General features: G+C 44.4%; 1 protein-coding gene across 3 annotated transcripts in view; it reads left to right on the forward strand.

Annotated features, from left to right (window-relative positions):
* Positions 1–22156, forward strand: part of LOC103697491 (aspartic proteinase 36-like) — a 64952-nt gene extending 42796 nt beyond the window's left edge. For 2 of the 3 annotated variants that reach the window (XM_039116696.3, XM_089930094.1), the window contains 4 exons: positions 16235–16325; positions 16839–16914; positions 21355–21426; positions 21729–22156. In XM_039116696.3, coding sequence (XP_038972624.3) covers positions 16235–16325; positions 16839–16914; positions 21355–21426; positions 21729–21874 — 385 coding nt within the window. In that variant the 3' untranslated portion in view covers positions 21875–22156. The remainder of the gene's footprint in view (positions 1–16234; positions 16326–16838; positions 16915–21354; positions 21427–21728) is intronic. The other variant, XM_089930093.1, reaches the window with a different exon arrangement.
* The last annotated feature ends 328 nt before the right edge of the window (positions 22157–22484 follow it).

The following is a 22484-nucleotide window of genomic DNA, read 5'->3' on the forward strand; positions in this document are numbered from 1 at the left end:
ATGCGCCCACATTTATTGGAGCCACCCGCATCGGAACGACCGGGGGGCCGCAGTTTGGCTATAAATATAGGTGCAGGTGCGATGAAGCCTGCCAAGCCGGAGCTGTTCAGGTTGCCATGGATCGTGGGCCTCCTCTCCGGCGCATGGTTGAGAGACCCCTACCGAAGGAACGGGAGACGCGCCCTTCGCGGCTTCCGCCAACTAGCCGTTTCATCTGGGATCAACAAGGAGGTTCTCCCCGGCGGAACTCCGCTCTAGGCGTTTCATCCGGGATCACGTCTCCCCTCCTTGAAGTTCGGCCTCCCGATTGAGCTCCGCACCAGGCGCTTGATCCGGGACCGCGCCTCCATATGCTCTTCTCCCATGTATTCCTTCTCTCCCCTAACACTGGGGAGGACCGGAATATCCCTTGGAGGTGGCGTTCCCCTGGAGGCAGCGGGAGCTTCGTCTGCGGCGGCTCCTCGTCTTTTTCGTGAGGCGTGGATGGCGCCTCTGGGTAGGAGCAGTGTGGACTTCTCCTTCGTCCAGTTCTTCTTCATCCGCGCCGGCTCTTCGTCTTCTTCGTGAGACGCCGATGGCGCCTCCGGTTGGAAGCACCCACTCCCGGCGGGATTGCAGCCGCTTCGGATGGAGGTTTCGGGATCCCAGATCTTCAGCTCCTCGGAGTCTCCACCTCTTCTTTACTTTCTTTACGCCCTAATTCCCCTCTGAGAATTCCTTGTAATCACACGAGCACGCCATTGTAACCAGAAATTATTGAAATGAAAAGTGTTATACATTTTTGAACTGTCTTTCTGGCATTGTCGTTCTACTGGTAATACATCCGCAGGTTAGCGGAATTCCAGCTCCTTGGAATTTCTCGACCATCTAGGGCCTCCAACTGGTAGGAGCCAGGTCGGTTTACCCAGCGAACCCTATACGGGCCTTCCCAATTTGGCGCTAGCTTCCCACCTTCCGCAGGTTGAGATGCTTTAGCTCGCCTTAGCACCAGATCTCCGATTCTGAAAAGCTTCGGTCGGACCTTGGAGTTGTAATATCGGGCCACCCTCCGCTGATACATCGCCATCCGAACCTGCGCCATTTCCCTTGCTTCTTCCAAGAGATCCAGGTTCCCTCGGAGTTGCTCCGAATTGGCCTCGGGTCGGTGCGCGGCCACCCGAGGTGAGGGGAGTCCGAGCTCCACGGGGACAACGGCTTCCGTGCCATAGGTTAGGCTGAAAGGCGTCTCCCCGGTAGGGGTCCGATGCGTGGTCCGATACGCCCAAAGGACGTTCTCGAGTTCTTCGACCCAAGCTTGCCCCGTCCGACCGATTCGCGCTTTGATTCCTTGGAGGATTGTCCGATTTGTGACCTCGGCCTCGCCGTTGGTTTGGGGATGCGACACAGATGTGAACCGATGCTCGATCCCAAACTCCTCGCAGAAGTCACGGAAATGCTTGTTGTCGAACTGTCGACCATTATCCGAGATGAGGACCCGAGGTACCCCAAATCGGACAATGATGTTCTTCTTCACGAACTTTCGGACTTGCGCCTCCGTGATAGTGGCCAGCGGCTCTGCCTCCACCCACTTGGTGAAGTAGTCGATTGCAACAATCAAAAATTTTCGCTGAGCTGAAGCGACGGAGAATGGTCCGAGGATATCCATTCCCCACTGGGCGAAGGGCCAGGGTGCAGTGATTGGCGCCAAGGGGACAGAAGGGACTCTCTGGACGTTGGCGTGGCGCTGGCAGGCGTCGCATTTCCGTACATGATCCTTTGAGTCCTCCAACAAGGTAGGCCAATAATAGCCTTGCCTCATGATCTTGTGCGCCAAGGACCTAGCCCCCAAGTGCGATCCGCAAACGCCTTCGTGGACTTCGCCGAGGACGTAGGTCGCTTCCGAGGGGCGGAGGCACTTTAAGAGGGGGGCGGTGAACGAGGTCCGATACAGCCTCCCTTCATAGAGTACGTAGTGGGCGGACTTCATAACAAGTCGCCGAGCTTGATCTTCGTCTTCAGGGAGGATCCCTTCGGCGAGGTAGGCGACAAGCGGGTCCATCCAAGACGGCTCCGGATCAATCGCCATCACCGCTCCAGCCTCGCCGATGCTCGGGGCATCCAGGGTCTCCAGGTAGATCGCCCTCGACAAGTTGTGCGCGTCTGCGCTCACTAAGCGGGACAACCTGTCGGCCCTGGCATTTTCACTTCTTGGGACCTGCTGGATGTCGACACTGCCGAGGTCGGGAATGAGTGCTTGCACCTTCCGGACGTAATTCTGCATGGTCGGGTTCCGGGCTTCGAACTCCCCACGGACCTGCCCGACCACCAGCTGGGAGTCGGTGAAGACCTTCAGGCGCCGGATGCCGAGCTCCTTGGTGAGTTTGAGTCCCGTGACTAGGGCCTCGTACTCCGCCTCGTTGTTGGTCACTGAAAATTCGAACCTCAAGGCATACTCGGCTATCACTCCATCTGGACTGGTAAGGACCAGCCCGGCCCCTCCACCTTCGGGGTTCGACGACCCATCGATGTGAAGCGTCCAAATCGGGAGGTCGAGGCTGGGTGTTTCCGGCGACCTAGGTTCCGCCTCCTGCACCGTGCACTCAGCGAGGAAATCCGCGAGCGCCTGGGCCTTGATGGCGGGTCGGGGCTGGTAGCGGATGTCGAACTCACCAAGTTCTATTGCCCACTTCACCAGCCGTCCCGCATTCTCTGGATTGCTGAGGATCTGCCGCAGCGGTTGATCGGTCAAGAGGGTGACAGAATGGGCCTGGAAATAGGGGCGAAGCCTCCTGGTCGCGGTCAGCAGCGCGAAGGCGATCTTTTCAGCCTTCATATACCGCGTCTCGGCATCCCGTAGGACCCGGCTGATGTAGTACACAGGCTTCTGGAGCTTTGCCTCTTTCCGAACCAGTACCGCACTGACTGCAGTTGGGGAGACCGCCAGATAGAGGTAGAACATTTCCCCTTCTTGCGGCTTGGACAGCAGGGGAGGAGACGCCAAGTATTCCTTGAGCTGGTCGAATGCTGCTTGACATTCGGCCGTCCAGCGGAAGTCTTTCGGGCGTTTCAACACCTTGAAGAAAGGTTGGCAGCGTTCGGCCGATTTTGCCACAAATCGTCCGAGCGCGGCGACCCTCCCAGCGAGCTCCTGAACCTCCTTCACTTTGGTCGGAGGGGACATATCTTGGATGGCCTTGATTTTGTCCGGGTTGGCTTCGATCCCCCGCTGGTTGACAATGAAACCGAGGAACCTCCCGGCCGAAGCGCCAAAGGCGCACTTCGCTGGGTTCAGCTTCATGTGAAACTTCCGCAAGGTGGCGAAAGTCTCCTCCAGATCCGCGATGTGCTGGTCTGCATGGCGGCTCTTCACCAGCATATCGTCCACGTACACCTCCATGTTCCGGCCGATTTGCTCTTTGAAGATTTTGTTAACGAGGCGCTGGTAAGTGGCGCCAGCATTCTTCAGACCGAAGGGCATTACCTTGTAACAGTACAGCCCCCGGTCTGTTATAAAGGCAGTTTTCTCCTCGTCCTGTGGAGCCATCATTATCTGGTTGTAGCCGGAGAAGGCGTCCATGAAAGACAGCAGCTGATATCCGGAAGTCGCGTCGACCAGTTGGTCTATCCGCGGACGCGGAAAGCTATCCTTGGGGCATGCCTTGTTCAGGTCGGTGTAGTCGACGCACATCCTCCACTTTCCGCTCGCCTTCCGGACAAGTACGACATTTGCCAGCCATTCGGGGTAGCTGATCTCCCTTATGAATCCTGCCTCCAAGAGTTTGTCTACCTCCTGGTCGACCACTCGGATCCGATCCGGGGCACAGTGTCTCTTCTTCTGTTTTACCGGTCGGTGGGTCGGGTCGACGTTGAGGGCGTGAGAAATGACCTCCGGGTCGATCCCAGGTACATCGGCCGCCGACCAGGCAAACACATCGACATTGGCTCGGAGGAATTCCATCAACCGGGCCCGAGCTCCCAGGTCGAGATTGGCGCCGACCCGGATCGTCCTGTCCGGGCGACCTTCCTCGAGGGGAACTTCGATCACACCCTCGGCCGGCTCCCCGTGCCGCAAGGCCACCTCGTCTCTGGCGTCGAGGGACTCGACGCTTAAGGCTTCTACGGGCTTCTTCCCTTTGAGAGTTGCTAGGAAACATTGCCTTGCGGTCGGTTGGTCACCTCGGACCTCTCCAATCCCGGCCGCCGTGGGGAACCGCATGAGCAAGTGGTACGTAGAGACCACCGCGCGAAGGGCGTTCAGTCCGGGTCGTCCGAGGATAGCGTTGTAGGCCGAGGGAACACGGACGACCAAGAACCCGAGCCGCACCGTGGCTTCTGCGGGTGCAACGCCCGCAGTCACAGGCAGCTCAACGACACCTTCGGCCGAGATAGCGTCACCAGTGAATCCTATGAGGGGGGTGGATGTTTTGTGCAACAATTGTCTGGACAAGCTCATCTTTTGGAAGGCCTCGTAAAACAAAATATCAGCTGAGCTTCCACTATCCACAAGAACACGCCTTACATCATAGTTTGCCATAGTGAGGGAGATCACCATGGCGTCATCGTGGGGGGTCTGAACCCCCTTTACATCTTCATCACAAAAAGTGATTACATTACCGACCCTCTGCCTCTTTGCGACGGCTGCCCCTGACGCTTCAGTCGAGCCCCCTGCGTTCCTCTCGGGCCGGGGGCAGCCCCCAGTGATAGTGTGGATCACGCCCGCGACGGGTCGATTCTGCTCCCGAGGCTCCTGAGGGGCCGGATCGGCCGGACGCGGGTCTGCGGGGGGACGTCGGTCGTTCACATATCGACCGAGACGCCCTCGGCGGATGAGAGCCTCGATCTCGTCCCGAAGCTGGAAGCAGTCTTCGGTGTCGTGGCCGTGGTCCCGGTGGTACTCACAGTACGCCCGAGAGGGCCTCCTCCTAGGAATCTTCTTCATCTGTCTCGGGACCGGGAGGTCCTCCCGCTCCTTGATTTCCATGAGGATCTGGGCCCGGGGAGTCAGGAGAGGAGTGTACCGGTTGAAACGTCGGGGTGGAGAACGAGGGCGTAGGGCGCCGTGGTTCCTCGCCGGCGACGGGCTCCTGCGCCGACGTTGAGGTGTCGGGCTCCTCCTCTGGCGTGCCTCTTTTCGCCTTTTCTTCCCGAGCTTTGGAGGGATCTCGGCGGCCTCCTTGCTCCGGTGGGCGGCCGCCTCCTCGGCGTCCGCATACTGGTTCGCCCGGGACAACAGCTCCGGGAAGCTCCGCGGCAGGCGTTTGTCCAGGGAGAAGGTGAGTCTGCCCTTTCGGAAGCCACGCTTCAGGGCTGAAAGAGCCACTTCCTGGCTCAGGTTCCGGACTTCCAGCGTAGCCTTGTTGAAGCGGGTAAGATAATCCCGCAAGCTTTCTCCCTCGTTTTGCCGGACATCAAAGAGGGAGTCGGAGACCAGTCGCCGCCGGCTACTGACGGCGAAATGGGTGATGAAGAGGCGAGTAAACTGGTCGAAGGACTGGATTGAGTTAGCCTCCAAGCCGGCGAACCACGCCCTTGCCGGGCCACGGAGGGTCGCCGGGAAGGCCTTGCAGAGGAGAGGATCTGATGCTCCGTGGAGGAGCATAAGGGTCCTGAAACTCTCGACGTGATTCCGCGGGTCCGCCGCCCCGTCATAGGGCTCGATCGCCGGCATTTTAAACCCCGGCGGATTCGGGGTCCGCAGGATCCTCGAGGCAAGCGCCGGCTGGGAGGAGATCTCCAAGTCGGCGAAGGGATCTTTAGAGTGGCCCTTCAGGACCTGGAGTTGTCGGTGGAGATCGTCCACCCGCCGGTCTAGGGAGCGCGACCGGTGGGTGGGAGACAAGGAGCACCGAGAGGGGGACCGACTGGAGCGCGGGTTCCTTGAGGACTGGGGGGTCTGGGAACGCGCCCGGGCCCGCCTCTCGTACCCCGCGCAGCTCCGATGGGAAGGTCCCGGCAGAATGGACCGTGCTCGAGAATCTTCCTCGCGCCGGCGCTCCTCCCCATGGGAGAGGAAGGAGCGCGGGTTGAGGAGGACAGGTGAGCGCTCAGGGAGCGGCGGCTCCTGGGCCCGCTGCGGCGCCCGAGACATCACACCCTGCAGGTTCTGCACTGCCTCCGCGAGGGTGCGAACCTGCTGGGCTAACTGGTCGAACTGAGCAGCTTCGACCATCTGAATGGGGGGTGGAACGGTGGAGTGTTGCTGAAAATGTGTTGGAGACGCAGCGGCCTCCCGGCCGGAGGCGCGAGAGGCCCCGCGACCGGAGGCATTGGAAGCTCCACGACCACCTCGCCGTGCCATTACGATCGCTCTGAGATTCGGGCCCTTCCTCTAGCGCCAACTGTTGCTGGTGGTCCAAACCGAGAACGATTGGCACAGCGGTGTGAACGGGGTTCCGTTTGAGTTGCCTTGGTTGGTGTTGATCGCGCTCCACCTTCCACTGGGAAACCTGCAAGCAAGCCTCGCACCACCACTGGGGTAGTGGGGGCCCTCCGACGATCAAGTCAGAGGAGATTGGAGGAGAGGGAGAGATAATAGTAGCAAGTAAGAGAATGCTCTGGAAGTTCTTGCTTACCCTCCCCCTTCTCCCCCCAGCCGCATATATACCAGGCTGGGGGGTCCTTTTGGGGGGTTGGTCATCGTGTAGCACGATGGAGCTGCCACTGACATGGCCGTTACAGGGCGTCGTGGGGCAGCGCTGGGTACGGCTATGACAGGGCGTAGTGGAGCTCCGCTTTGTACGGCTGTTACAGGGGATCGTGGAGCAGCGCCGGATACGACCGTTGCTGGGTGTAGTGGAGCAGAGGGCCGCGGCGTGCCTCTGGGGAATAGCCTGTCGTTGTCGAGAGATGACCGACTCGGGGTCGGGCTGCGGAGACGAAGATGTCCGACTCGGGGTCGGATTGCTGGATCAAGGGGCAGCCGACTCGGGGTCGGGCTGCGGAGCCGAAGATGCCCGACTCGGGGTCGGATTGCTGGATCAAGGGGCTGCCGTAGTCTTTCTGGGCGCGCGTGCCGGTCACGTGGGGCATGGTGGCTAAGTTCCCCCGTAACAGTAATAATTCTAGAGGTCTAGAGGTAGAGACACATTTTATGGATTTAAATGAGTTCCTAGATTGTTTGCCAAATTGACATGCTTCACATATTTTGTTCTTTTCAAATTTTAATTTTGGCAAACCTATCACGGAATCTCTTTTAACTAGTTTAGTTATTGTGTCCATGCTTGCATGACCTAACTTACGGTGCCATAACCAACTAGCATCATTATCTTTAGTTTCATTAACAACTAAACATTGGTTATGTTTTGCAAGATCTTCAAGGTCTACAACATACACATTTCCACGTCTAATTCCTTTAAAGACTAAACTATTGTCATTAGGGTTTGTTATAATGCATAGTGATGGTTTAAACATAACATCATATCCTTTATCACATAATTGACTAATGCTTAACAAGTTCTGCTTAAGACCATCAACATATCTAACATTATCAATAAAAGTAGAAGGGGTGATTTGAACTTTACCAATACCAATGATGTGACCTTGGTTGTTGTCTCCAAAAATCACAGCACCTCCCTTCTTAGCTTCAAGGGTGAAAAATTGATCCTTATCACCCGTCATGTGTCTTGAGCAGCCACTATCCAAATACCAGCAGTTTTTGTTGGCCTTGGCTGCAAGACACTCCTACACAAGCAAATCATGTCATCTTAGGTACCCAAGTTTTCTTGGGTCCTTCATGGTTAGTCAAGTTGGTTCCTTTTGGAACCCATACCCTTTTAATTTTCCTTTTTGTTTTACCTTTTCTAAAATTACACACATTTGCTTTATGACCTATAGTTCCACAACAAAAGCAGGTTATTTTCTTAGTTTTACTTTCCCCAGCTTTAACAAAGAAGTTACTAAGAAGTTTTTGTTTATTTCTTGGTTGATATCCTAAACCCGCTTTATTAAATACTGCTCGTTGACTATTTAGTATCATATTCAATTTTTCTGAGCTATATGTAAATTTTTCAACTAAGGGTTTGTATTTGTTAAGTTCTTTGGTTAGTGTTTGATTTTCTGCCTTTAGATCATTTAGTTCTTTTGTGAGATCCTTGTTTAAGATTTGTTTATGGTTTTTAAGTTCTGAGAGTTCCTTAGTTAGTTTTTCATTATCCTTAGTTAAGGTATTAGTCTTTTGAGTTAAAAGTTGGTTGCTTGTCTTAAGGTCTATACTTTCTTTGGTGATTAAATCCTTATCCTTAACTAATGAATCATACTTACGGATATAAGTTTGGTTAGTTACTTTTAATTCTCTGTTTTTAACATTTATAGCCTTATATTCAATCATTAGTTCATTAAAGGCATCATAAAGCTCATCAAAAGTAAAATCTAAAGGCGATTCGAGCGTTACCTCATTTCCATTGGCCATGAAGCAGAAATTGGCCTTTTCCTCTTGTTCCTCATCCGATGAAGAGGATGATGAGTCTGAGTCGGATAGTGTCGTGACAAGAGCCTTCTTCTTCTTGTACTTGCTCCCCTTCTTCAGTAAAGGGCACTCAGCTCTTATGTGACCCGGCTTCTTGCACTCGTAACAGCCAATCCCCTCATTTTCCCTTTCCTTACCTTTGTCCTTGCGGTAGGAATTTGAGGGGCCTCTCCTTTGATGATAGGACTTCTTGTGGTTGATGAATTTTCTGAATTTGCGCACAAGAAGTGCCTCACCATCATCATCCTCATGTTCTTCTTCTTCACTGCTGCTACTGCAAGATAAGTCCTTGTTAGATGAAGTAGATTTTAAGAGCTATTACCTTTTTCTTATGGGAGGACTCTTCCTCGTTGTGTTGTTTCATGGTTAGCTCGTGCGTCATTAGGGATCCAAGAAGCTCCTCAAGTGGTAATTTGTTCAGGTCCTTGGCTTCTTGGATTGCGGTCACTTTAGCTTCCCATGACCTTGGTAGACACCGAAGGATTTTCCTGACAAGCTCACTGTTAGTATAGTTCTTGCCAAGGCTTTTTAGGCCATTGACAATGTTAGTAAACCTAGTAAACATGCATGTAATTGTTTCATTAGAATCCATTTTAAATAGTTCATATTTATGAACCAAAATATTTATTTTGGATTCTTTGACTTGATTCGTGCCCTCATGGGTCACTTCAAGTCTGTCCCAAATCTCTTTTGCAGAATTGCAAGTAGAGACCCTATTAAATTCATTTCTATCTAAGGCACAATAAAGCACATTCATAGCTTTAGAGTTTAGTTGTGCCTTCCTCATGTCATGTTCATCCCAATCCTTTTCTAGTTTGGGTACCGTGACACCCTCTACATATATGGATGGGATGTATGGGCCATTTACTACAATGGTCCACATCTCATAGTCTTGGGCTTGGATGAATATTCTCATCCTAGCCTTCCAATATGAGTAGTCGGATCCATTAAAGAATGGGGGTCTTTGGGTGGACTGACCCTCAATGTGGGAAGATCCAAATGGGGTTGTCATTTTGATCTTTTACTCTTGGGTGGAAGAGTTTATGCTCTGATACCACTTGTTGCCCAGATAGACAACCCAAGAGGGGGGGTGAATTGGGTTTTAAAATAATTTTAACTATTAAAGCGTTTGTGGGTGACTAATTAATGCTTTTTACAAGATGATTAATTAGTTGCTGTGATGTGTATGAAATGAGAGTAATGGTAAGAGACAAGCAATCACAAACACAAAGCTTTTATAGTGGTTCGGAGCTAACCCTTGCTCCTACGTCCACTCCCCAAGTCTCTCTTGGGAATTTACTATAACTCCTTGGATTACAGCCGGTTGTTTTCCAAGCTCACAACCAAACTTGTTGTTTTACGAGCTCACAACGAACTCGGTCGGTTTTCCCAGGCTCACCGACTAGAACCAACCCCGATTGTTTTTCCGGGATCACAATCGAACCCTTACACGTTGGTTTTACACTCGGCTCACCAACCAACCTCAATACTCTTGATTCAATGCCCCGATTGAACCAAGCAAAGACAAAGGTGGAGATAAAAGAGACAAACAGAAAAATACAGCTTCTCAAAAGCAGATAAATGGCAATATGAACAATAACGAAGTTAAGAGCCCTCAAACGCTTTTAAGTTGGAGAAGAGGAAGGGCTTCTTGAACTTCGGGTCTCCTCTTGAATGTGTAGTCGACTTGAATGCAGGAGAAGGTTCTTTCAATGTTGGGAAGAAGTAGGTGGATGCAGTTAATGCTGCTCTTCCCTCTTTTTCGTTGAAGAACAAGTTGCAGAGATTGAAAGCTTGATTACTTGGAGTGGAATGGTTGTTCTCTGCCTTGCTACAGTCTTCTGTGGCTATTTAAACCAACCCCCACGGAAACTAGCCGTTAGAGAGCTTTTTCTGCCCGTTCTGCACACTCTGCGCAGCCTGACAATGTGTCCGTTGGTGGGTTAGAGTCGACTCGCGCGATCAGGAGTCGACTCGACTGTAGCGGGAGTCGACTCAAGCTTTTCCGGAGTCGACTCGGCAACTGTTCCAAATTTGAATTAAAGTTGCCTTCACGACTGGAAGTCGACTCGTCTTGACCTGGAGTCGACTCGCCAACTTCTGGAGCTGACTTGGCAATTTCGGAGTCGGCTCATCCACTGAAGTCCGTGGATCCAATTTTGAATTTGATCCACTCGAGTCGACTCGACTATCCTGGGAGTCGACTCGAATCTCAGAGCCCGAACTCCCGATTCTCTGTCTTTTGGCTCGTCCAGTCTTGGAGTCGACTCGGCTCTCAGTTTCCGAAACTTGGTCTTCTGCCTTTTTGATGTGAAGCTGTCTTGGAGTCGACTCGAGCTGTCTGGGAGTCGACTCGAATCTCAGAGGCAGTAACTTGGTCTTCTGTCTGTTGATGGTCGCGGAGTCTTGGAGTCGACTCGCATATTGCGGGAGTCGACTCGAATCTCAGAGTCCGAAAATTGCTCTCTGACTTTTTTTTGTGTTCCTCTGAGAGTCGACTCTCACCTTCTTTGGAGTCGACTTGCCATCCATCGGAGTCGACTCGCGTTTCACTGGAGTCGACTCGAATCTCAGACCCGAAAACTGCTCTCTGACTTTTTCTTTGTGTTCCTCTTGGAGTCGACTCTTACTATCCTGGAGTCGACTCGGTGAACATCGGAGTCGACTCGCGCACTTTGGGAGTCGACTCGTTGACAGGTTCTGAGTTGAAGCTTTCTGTTCTTCTGTCTGTTCTCAGTCGGAGTCGACTCGTACAGATCTGGAGTCGACTCGAGCCCGTGCCAGTGAACTTGATACGCTTGGAGTCGACTCGTGATACTCTGGAGTCGACTCGAGTCTCAGACTTTGGTTCAAGCTGACTTCTTAACTTATCCAAAACATTTGTTCCAAAACTACTTTTATTTGTAATTTTATTCTGAAAGTAACATAATTATGTAAAATGCATAGCCCATAAAACATGGGATTGTAGGTTGATGCCAGACTTACAACATGTCAAAAAATGAAAAAGAAAGGACAAAATGAAAAATGAACATACCCAATAATTATTTTTCTGTTCTTTTGATTTTCAACCAAAAAATGAAAAAGAAAGGACAAAATGAGGTGATAGATTAATGGATTTTAATTTGGATTGGAGTAGGTTGAAGGGTCTCTTTTGTAAGGTGGGGTGGCGGGGCATCTCACTATCTCAAATGTCAGGACGGTGTCCCATCTCGAGTGTAGGAATCCTTATCTCAAGTATTAGGACTAGACGAGTCAAGAAATGGACGTGGATGAAATAGGACATCCACCATCCTGAGTATCAATATGTGGGGCATGTTGTTCCACAAAAAGATCAGGATGGTCTCATTGGGTCCAAGGGAGGAAAAGAGCTCTCTCCCCCCTCCTATCATGTGCAAAACAAACAAGAAAAAGAAGAGGCTTGGAAGTTGGAACCTTTGTATGATGCAACCTAGTTGGTACCTAGGGTTATAGGCTAGTGCTGTCATTGACCTGGATTGTACCAGTTGGTACCTATCGAGATGACCTAGGTTTCCCAGTACTAGAGTCCCAAACCAATCCCAAGACGGACATCTCACCGGTCTGATCTGGGATAATTGGGATGGATGGGTACATATCAAGTATTGGAACTTGGCCTAAACTTCTATATTATGCTTCTAAGAAGTTTTCAGATCAAACAAATTCAAAAAAAATTTCTTATGTTCTTTCAAGGATGACAAAATTGGTGTTGCATAATTTTTTATTTTCATTTTTATCATATTAGTAAATGTAATGCTAAATAACATTTTTGGCACTTATGTCATTATTTGAGTATGCTTCATTATGATCTTCCACCTTAGATCCGAATGGTTGGTACTCTTTGAAATTTTGTGGAATAAGTTTTAAGCCACTCGTGAACATCCACCTTTAATAGTCTATTCCATTTCAGTTCAAATCATAGCCCTTTCTCGCATTTCCTCTCCCTCCAATTTTCTCCTTTGACCATTTAAAACCATATGTTGGAGTATTTATTAGATTTTTTGAGGCCATAATTTACCAGAGTAATACTAGGTCAGGATAATTTGATTGAATTGTACTCAGGACTGATAGGATGTTATGCATATCTGCAATAGTGGACCCTAAGAACTATAATATCCAAGGTTTCAATGAAATAAACCACTGGCTATCTGCTATTAGAAAAGAGAACACAAAAATGGTGGATTAAAGGAACTGGAGAAGCTTCTACATCAAACGTAGGGTTTAGGGATGCATTCTAGGGACAGTGATTTAGCAGTTCTTATTAACCTAAAATCTAGTTTTGGATAATGGTGTCATTTTTGTTTAGGAAATAAATTAACAATGTGTAGAAGTCTGTGTATGAGAGAAAGAGAGGATGTAATTTTGTTGTCAATGGTAATCTAGGGTTTAGGAATGGTTATGAGTTGTAGGAACAATGACTTAGCAGTTCTTACGATGGATTCCATATGTTGACCTAAAATCGAGTTTTGGATAACGACGATATTTTTGTTTATAAAAAGGAAATTAACAGTGTGCAGATGTGTGTGTATGAGAGAGAGAGGATGTAATTTGGTTGTCAATGATAATCTAGGGTTGCATCGCAATTTTAAGTGATCTAGGATAATGAACAATTGAAATTGAGAGCTTGCTGAAATTGTCCTAGGAAACACCTGATATGCATATGACATGCAAGATCAATGGAAAATAAAATTATGTTTTGATCAAGTACAATTGAGAGAAAGGCAGGTTATGACCAAAAGAGAGAGAAGGAAATGAAACAAGGGTAAAGGGAAGAAAAAGGAGAGCACTGGACTCACTTTAGAATCTAGGAAGCACACCGAAGGTTTGAAGGTTTCACACCTCCTCTGCAGAATCACGACAAAAGGATAAAAAAATAAAATCTTCATTCATTTCTTCCTTAATCAACATCCATTCTATTACAATAGGTGTGAAATCCAGGGACTATGCCTAGTCCACTTGACCGGCCTAGCCATTTTGGCCTTGGGCTGCACGTGCGATGCACGTGAGGGCAATCGGGAGGAAGACTTTGGCCGGAATCTTCTTCCTCTCCGATCGCGATGAAGATCGAAAGTTCATCGCAATCCAAAGACCGACTGGATAAGGCCGGGATCATCTATTTAAAGATCCCCTTCTCCTTCGAGTTCACCCGAGATTGATCCACTGATCCCAAGCTCCTTTGATCTTCTTCCTCGATTTGTCGCCAGAAGGAGCTGCTGGACCATCTTGCCAGATCAAGGTAGGACTTCTCTCTCCTGGTATTTTAGCCCTGAACCACCCTGATTTGGGCATGTGAATCGCCAGAAAACTGTTTGAACCAGCGTGCGCTATTTCGGCCCCTTCTTCTGAGTTCATCGCTGTCGGGCGCCGAGGTTGGCGGAGCCTGCCTTGCTGTCTCCTGCCGTTGTCGGGGCTGGCCACTACGACTGCCCTTGGATCTGATCGAAGAGGAAAGGGATAGACGAACTCCCCATATTTTGGGAAAAAAGAAGATAGTCTCTCTTCTTTCTCTCTCCTCTTCTCTTTCTTTTCTCTCTTGTTTCTCTCTCTACTTGGACTTTCTCTCTCTACTCTCTCTAGGATAGTGGATCCAGTAGGACTCTTCACAGTGATTTTGAATTGACCCTGGTGAATGGCCCTGATCTAGGATCGTCGGACGACGTGTTAGCTCCCACCCTGGCCCTTGCCAAACACTGTTAGATTTGATCGTCCTAATTCTTGTTGAACTATCTGTGCCCTAGTTCGAGCATGATTCGATGAATTTCACTTTGATCGGACCAACCGGAGTGTTGGGCACTCTCGCTTGGTCAGCCTATGAGGGTGTTAGAATTTAATTTTTTTTTTATAATTGGATCTGTTAAATGGATTGCATTTCTAAGGTAAGTAATGTTTCACTTTTTCTAAATTTATCAGCAATTATAAAATTATTATATTCATAACTTTTGGGTGGTATTATTCATGATGCATGAATTTGATGCATAGTATATATTATTACAGAATATGTTATTTTGGAATATTATGACGATATATAATCTTATTATGGATATGATTAATTGATTTTGATACCGCATAATTTTAGAACTGAAATATGAAACCTAGAACTATTTGAGTTTCAACCTGGCTATATTGAGGACCCCATCAACGGGGGCCATACGTTGGCATATAATTTGTCTTGAAGGTTGTGTTCAAGATGATTGGCGATATGCCGCCAGCAGACCGGCGGTCCTGAAGGACTTTGTTGTAAAATGATGCGTAGCTCACCGCAAGAAGATTAGTCAGTGTTATGACCCTGCCACAAGACGATGTTGTCATAGCTCAGGATCGATAAGATGAATTGAATATTTGAAAGAATTTGAATCTATGAATAAAATTTAATATTTAAGAAAGATTTAATTCATATATTAGTACTGCATATTTGCTTATTTTCTGTAAATTACAATCATTTAATTGCCTGTTTTGTTTACCTAAAGTGATCATTGATTACTGGGCTATCTAGCTTATTATACGATTTATTTCTTTTTACAGACTCAGAGAGCTAGCCTACTGGGGTTTTCAATATGGGAAAGCGACTAGAAGAACTGTGACACGAGTTATCTTAGATTAGAGTTTATTTAAATTGATGTTTTATCTTAGACTAATGTTAGAATTTTGAGACATTTTATGTTGAGTTAGTTAATGAAATAAAGTTTGCATATTATTTAGTTAAATTGTTCTGCTGCATATTTATGATATCATATTGAGATGCCTTACATGCTTGTGGGAAGAGTTTGGTTGATGCGACCTTTTGCTCGCAATCTCAAGTCGGGGGCATGACAATAGGACTCTAAGGCCCCTAATTCTAATTTTTTTGAGAGAAAGGCCCCTATTTATAACAAAAGGAAAGTTTAGTAATTTTTCTTAATCCCAAAACTAACTGCCATAAAGCATGTTTACTGTTTGCAGTTACGGTAGCATGAGTAGTTCTGTGTGAGCAGTAATGCTTCAATAATTTAGCCTATCAATTTGTGAAATAAGATATAAGATCTTTTAATATCACTTTAAATTAGCCCAGTAAAACTAAAATAACGAGAGAAAAAGGGAAAGTACAGCAGAATGACAACTAAAATTAAAATCTAAGAAAATCCTAAGTTTTGCTAACCTCTGGTGAATTATGATATGATCCTGGATCTTCATCATCTAACTTGGATCAAACCTAGATCGCATTATAAGAATGATAGAGAAAATATGTCCTGCAGAATGTTATGGCTGAAAACAAATCAATTAAGTCTTGCAGATGCCATTACTATTATTAATGACTACTGTTGGGTTCATGGAGCAAGACCAGATGATAAGATACTGGATTTAGACTATTTGTTGAATACATCTAAAATTGATAGGGATACATAGCTTTCTATCAAATCATAAGTCAGCTGTCAAACTGTACTCAATGTTTATATAATTAATTATGATATGGGATTCCTTGTTGAACTCAAATTGTCACTCAATGCTAATTTAAATGTCTAGTAGGCTTCATATGAAGGACAAATTGATCCATATTATTAGAAGAACCCGAGAGAAGTAGAGTTGCAACCTTGCAATGGTTGAGTTCATTGGGCTTTGTTTAATGTATTTTGCATAGAGCTTTTAGATGATTCTAGGATCATCATTCTAGTTTAAACCCTCTGATTTGGTCATTGTATTATTCAAAAATTTGCAAGGATTTTATTACACATTCTTTTATATAAGATAGTACTTGATAGTTATTTACCGTATTAATACGTTGTTGAATCTTTGTTGCAGTGTGGATGATGGCTTTCCTGATATAGTCTTTCATTTTGAGAATTCACTTTCATTGAATGTATATCCACATGATTATCTTTTTCAAAATGAGGTAATTAAGATCCTCTGCAATGTTGGTGCTTAAAAACTTACATATGATTTAACAAAGGTGCATTTGCTTTTTCATCCTAATTTGCAATGTTTATTTCTTTTGTTTGCTTAGAGTGTGATTATCACTTTTGTCTTTGTATTGTGTGTCTGTATGTGCTTTGATCTTGGACTTATGCTTGAAGATCCTTGTTATTTCTTGCATTCTGCTTATTGGCTTTCAGGTTTACATCTTTTAATTTTAGGTTGAAAACTATTGCTCATGCTTATTAAGGAGTTTTTTTTTGTATTTTGATTTGAAGTTTTAACTTGTTTTACCAAAAGGACCATGGATAGGCTGGTATTGTTAGGAATGTGCAAAACATCTTTATTGATGCTGCTTCCTGATTTTATTATCTATTGATGCTTGTTGACATGGTTTATCTGTTCAATAATTCTTTTTCCTTTTAGATACTGTATATGCTGCTTGTCATATTTTCCAGATTCATTAGTATTTTTATTTATGGTATCTACTCAGGATGATGTCTATTGTGTTGGCTGGCAAAATGGTGGAATGCAGTCTAAGGATGGGAAAGACATGTTTCTTTTGGGAGGTACTCATTTTTACACGACATGCTCACTATATTTTTTTGTTTATTCTGAAATTTTATTATCAGTATAAGCTTACAGATGTTATTACTCGGTTATTACATTATATCAGCTAAGCAAATCAGCATGGTTAAATTACAGTGCTGGAGTTTCATGGCATGTAGATCAGTAGATGAATAAAAAAGATAGGATTATTTCAACTCTCAAAATATGCAATTGCTAGCAATATCATATTTCTAATAATATTTCTAAAGCATTCTCAAATAATGAGATATATCTTAAGTACTGTAAATCATAAATTGTATATATGCCATACTCGCTACTCTTGCTGTCATTTTGGCCCAGTGGCGTGTCACTTTGCTTGACAACCCCTGAGGTGGTCCTGCAATATCTATTAAGCCTGATATACATTTTTGACTCCTTCACTGTCAGCTTAAGCTGTTGGGGTCTAGTGGTTAATTAACATGGTACAGACTACAGAGCATGGGTTGGCTGGAGGTTATAAGTTTGAATCACTCTATGCTGATTATTTATTCAAGTAACCTGCTTATTATTTTGACTCTTCTCAGCCATTGTTAATTATCTTGATTCATGTCAATCATTGTGGTCCGTCCACATGCATGGCCCAGGCCACATGTGAGAGGGCTTTATTTGAGTCTAATGTACATTGTTGACCCTTCCTTCTCATCTTAAGCTTTTGAGCTATAGTGGTTAACAATATCAGATATGGGATGGAATATAAGGACTATGTGATTCTATTTTTTGCTAGCAAAGGGTTTTTGGGAGTTCTTGATGCAATTCATATTCAAGAGGCCTGTGCAACATGTTTATTTTATACATATGCATTTTAGACCTTGAAGAACATAGCCAATGGTTTAGATTTGCAATGCCCAACCCCCCACATTAGATGTCATGGTAGTCATAAATCCTGTCTTTACACCCCATGTGTATTATAACGTTTCCCTATGTATAAGTATGCCTTATATACTAAATATGCATATATATACATTTGTGTAACCACACATAGATGAGCATAATAAATATATCCTCTATATTGTAAGCTATAGTCAAACGTATACAAATAAGTACAAATATAGAACATAATAAATATCTCGCTATCTCAATCATTGTTAATTATCTTGATTCATGACCATCGTTGTGGTCCCACCACGTGCATGGTCCTGGCCACATGTGAGGGGGGTTTGTTGAGCCTGATGTAAATTGTTGACCCTTTCCTTCTCATCTTAAGCTTTTGAGCTCTAGTGGTTAAAATATCAGATGTGGGATGGAATATAACAGATTATGTGATTCTATTTTTTGCTAGCAAAGACTTTATGAGAGGTCTTGATGTAATGCATAATCAAGAGGCCTCTGCAACATGTTTATTTTATACATATGCATTTTAGACCTTGGAGAACACAGGCAAAGGTTTAGATTTGCAATGTCCAATTCCCAACACCAGATGTCATGGTTGTCATAAATTCCTATCTTTATACACCATGTGTATTATAACCTTTTCCTATGAATAAATATACATTATATACTATGCATGCATACATATATGTTTGCATAATGCGCTCGTAGATGATAATAACTATACCTCTATATTGTAAGACATGTAGTCAAATGTATACAAATAAGTACATTTGTGTCTATAACTACATATATATGTAATATAAATGCATAGTTTTTTTGCAATTTTCCTTTTATGAATGTCAAATTGATGCTTATAAGAGAGTGGGATAAATCACATGGGGCCTCAAGGTAAAATCAGATTGTATCTAGAAGTAAAAAATAACTTGATGCTTGTAAAAGAGTGAGATAAATTACATTGGACCTCAAGGTAAGATTGTATTGAAAACTAAAATAAATAACTTAAAATTTAGTTTTACAAAGTGGCTCTAGAAGGCTTTTTATTGTAAACCCTAGACCCAAGCTCTAGCCTCAAGATGGACAATTTCTATTATTTTTTATTCATGAGGTTAGTGAAATTTTTCATACTAAAATATGAGCTTCTTTATGTTTGCCATATATACCCCAAGATATGCCAAAATGTTATTGAAATAGTACAAAAAAGATATTAATATAAATGAAATAGATGAACTGAGTACAAAAATGCTTAGCATGAGCATGATAATTATTTGTTTCTAGTTATGAATATGACTGAAGAAGAAAACAAAACACTGGGTGGTGTTTGGTTCCCCAAAGAGATATATTAGGTGTCAATTTGTGCAAATGTGGCTGAGTCACCTCCCTTCTATTCTCTTTCTTTTGAAATAAATGATAAAACCAAGCAATGCCAACCTTTCAGCTTGTTGTGGCTGAAGCAGTTTACAAGAACTATGACACCAAAATAAATACAGACAATGCCATACAAATCTGGAGGGGTTAAACCCTTGGAAGATTCAAACACTTAGTTCGATGTTTTGTTGTAGTAAGATTTTAAAATCACCACCACCAAAATATTAGATGTCATGTCACAATACAATTGCATAAGATCTTTGAATTAGAAAGTTCAAAAACTTAAATAGTTCCACCAGCAGCCATATAATATAATGTACTGGATTGATAAAATGGGAGAGCATGTCCAGCTAAGAATCAAGAACCCGTCCTTTACAACAACTATAACTATGGAATTTTGGATGAAATGTTTTAGGCAAGAGCACCCCTTAAATAAATGCTGAAAGACTTCTGTGAGGATCTACGCCAGCCCAACCCCCAACTCATGTGGCTAGGATATACTAGCATGAGCCCTCTTCAGGCCGTCCAAGAGCCGGTCATGGTGTTTGTGATGACCCTCCTAATGAGGATGCCTAGGCTTAAACAGAGGGAGTGTAAGAGGACCTGCACGGGTGTATGTTTAGTCCCACCGTAGATGTGCATTAAAAAGGTCTTGGATACCTAAGTAGTGTCAAGAACCCCAATTGATAACCTTCTGGCCACCCCTTTGCATGAGGTCTTGGTTCTTTACAAGTGTACATCATGATAATGATAAATCTTTCTGGGAAAATACATAATTTGATAATTAGAGGTGGAAAGGAAACATCTAGACAAATGTTTGTACAATTAATCAATTTCCCACCAGTTATCTATAATTTCATCGACTGTACAAAAGGTATTCTTTAATCACGTCTATAAGATTCATGTTGGGACCATCGAAATATGCTTGAGCTTAGGTCCTGGTGTTCTGGTCTTGGATATATAATTAGAGACACGCTACTGGTGGCTGCCTGGTTAGACTCAAGAACTGATGCAATTCTTTTAGATCTAATTCTATGGTCTCTTCAAGGGATCAACATCCAAGTTGTGTTTGCTTCCTTTGAAATCAATTAATGCAAACATCTGTTAAAAGAATGAAGAATAAAAGAAAAGTGAGGACTTTTAGAAGAGGGATGTAGACAATGGGGAAAGGAGAAGATTTAAGAAAAGAAGGTAAGGGTTTGCAGGATCACTACACAGCATGCATGTCTTTGAGGCTTATGAATGCATCCAACTTACAGGGTGAAAAAGGACAAACTGCCCCTATCCAGTGGCCGACCACTTAGTTTGCTGCTTATAGAGGATGTGGGTTTATGAGTCTAGTTGCATAAAAGAAATTAATTTGAGCTATTGAGTTGTTTTATGTATAAATAAATAGAACAGATTAAACTAGAATTGTTTGACAAGGTATATTATCTTAATGTTTAATTATGACAAGAATAAATCTTGGTTATGGATTTTATTATATGTTTTTCTATATGTTGGTTCTTGCTCATATAGTGAAAGGTGACTTTGAACACCTCACAACCATGTAGTCTTATGCGGTGGAAACCTAATCTTGCAAATAAATTTACTTGACGAGGAACCGATAATAAGACGAACATATTCAAATAAGACCACGATAACATCTCACTTTGATATGCTCTTCTAAAGGTATATGATTCATATTTTTGAAGAAATTCATGTCGACTTCGCAGAAAAACCATCAAAAAGCTGAATTTCTAGTTCAAAGACCAGTATACTGCATAATTAATTGCATGCAGCAGTCTAGATGATTAAGAAAGTTTTCTTTTTGAGGATCATGATTTATCTCCTATTCTTAATTAAGAACCTCCAGGTCCAAACATATGGCCTTTGAAGTAGGCATAAGAGTGACACTAGAGAGTACCACTCATCATGGGACTTCCAAGAAAAGGGATAGTGAAGATGCGTCCGACCTGGTTAATGATCTTTTGACCTAATATGAAAAATTTTGTAGTCATCGTGCTTATAATCTCATACCCTCACTAACAGGATGTGTTCTGCTATATCTTAGCAGTTAACTTTTTTATTAGTGCGAACCAACAAGCAGCATACAACAGTTGGTCTAATTTTACTGTTTTTCTGTGCAGCACTGAATGCCCTAAAGTTTGATTCGTTATACATACTTTGAAGACTTCATGCTTACACTTGAAACTTGTTTGCAGATCTAGCCCTATCAAACAAGTTAGTTCTGTATGACCTCGAGAATCAAGTTATTGGTTGGACTGAACACAATTGTAAGTCTCATAGAACTTCTTGTTTGATCATTCTTTACTCTGTTGAACATAAACTATTAGCAAGTTTTTAAGAAAGCAATAATAAGCATTAGCTTTTAAAGCAACAATCATTTAGTAATTTAAATTTAATAGATATAACAGCTATCTTGTGCCAGTAGCCTATCAGCCAAGCATGGCACAAAGCATATTGTACCAGTGTTTGGCATGCTTAGCATACTGGCTCAGCAGCATGCCAAGTAATAGAATGCAGCCCTGTTCCAGTTCAGTTGATAAAGTTTGGCTAATGACATGGTTGATTTCAGGCTCTTCAAGCATCCAAATAAAAGACGACAAAACTGGAGCAATTTTTACAGTTGATGCTCACAACATATCCTCAGCCCACAGATTGGAGGTGGGAATGTCCATATTGTTGTTATTGATCATCATGATATGTTATTTAAGTTGTTAGACTGTTGACAATGAATGATACATGGGTTTCATGAGTATGCTTCATTCATATTCTTTTTATTAAGAAAAATGCATTCATTCTCTTTCCTTATATTACCATTAACTACAAGGTAGCTAATTCTATTCCAATCCCTGGAACATTGTAACATTAATCAATGATTTTTGCCATTTTATTTTCTGGAATATGTTGATTTTTCTTCAGTCCCCTATTTTAAAGGCACGCAATATGGGGGCTATGGGCTCATGATGATTGAGGAATAATTGTCTATTTCTCCCAAAGACCACTTCTTGCCTCTTTTCATTTCAACATCTCATATGCTTTCTTTTTTAGTACATAAGAAGGTAGAAAAAGAAAGAATAATAATGCACATCTTCGGCTCAGTAGGCAAGCTACTCTCCCTGCTGACTTCTTTAAAGCTGATGTGGGGCACTGCTGATGTCATGGTCTCATCAGAACATCAAAGAGTAACTCTTCAGCATGTTGGTTGCAGAACTGTATATTGCTAGGAATCAGGAAGTGGTCTCTTAAACAAGGTGTTGGATGAAGGGAACAGTGCTTGGATAGGTGAATAGTTCAATCTTTTGGTTACATCCTCTTCTCGGAAGCATTC

This window comes from Phoenix dactylifera, chromosome 4 (assembly GCF_051530095.1).
Source record: "Phoenix dactylifera cultivar Ajwa chromosome 4, Ajwa_hap1_PhDact_Kaust_v1.1, whole genome shotgun sequence".
Taxonomy (NCBI): Eukaryota; Viridiplantae; Streptophyta; class Magnoliopsida; order Arecales; family Arecaceae; genus Phoenix; species Phoenix dactylifera.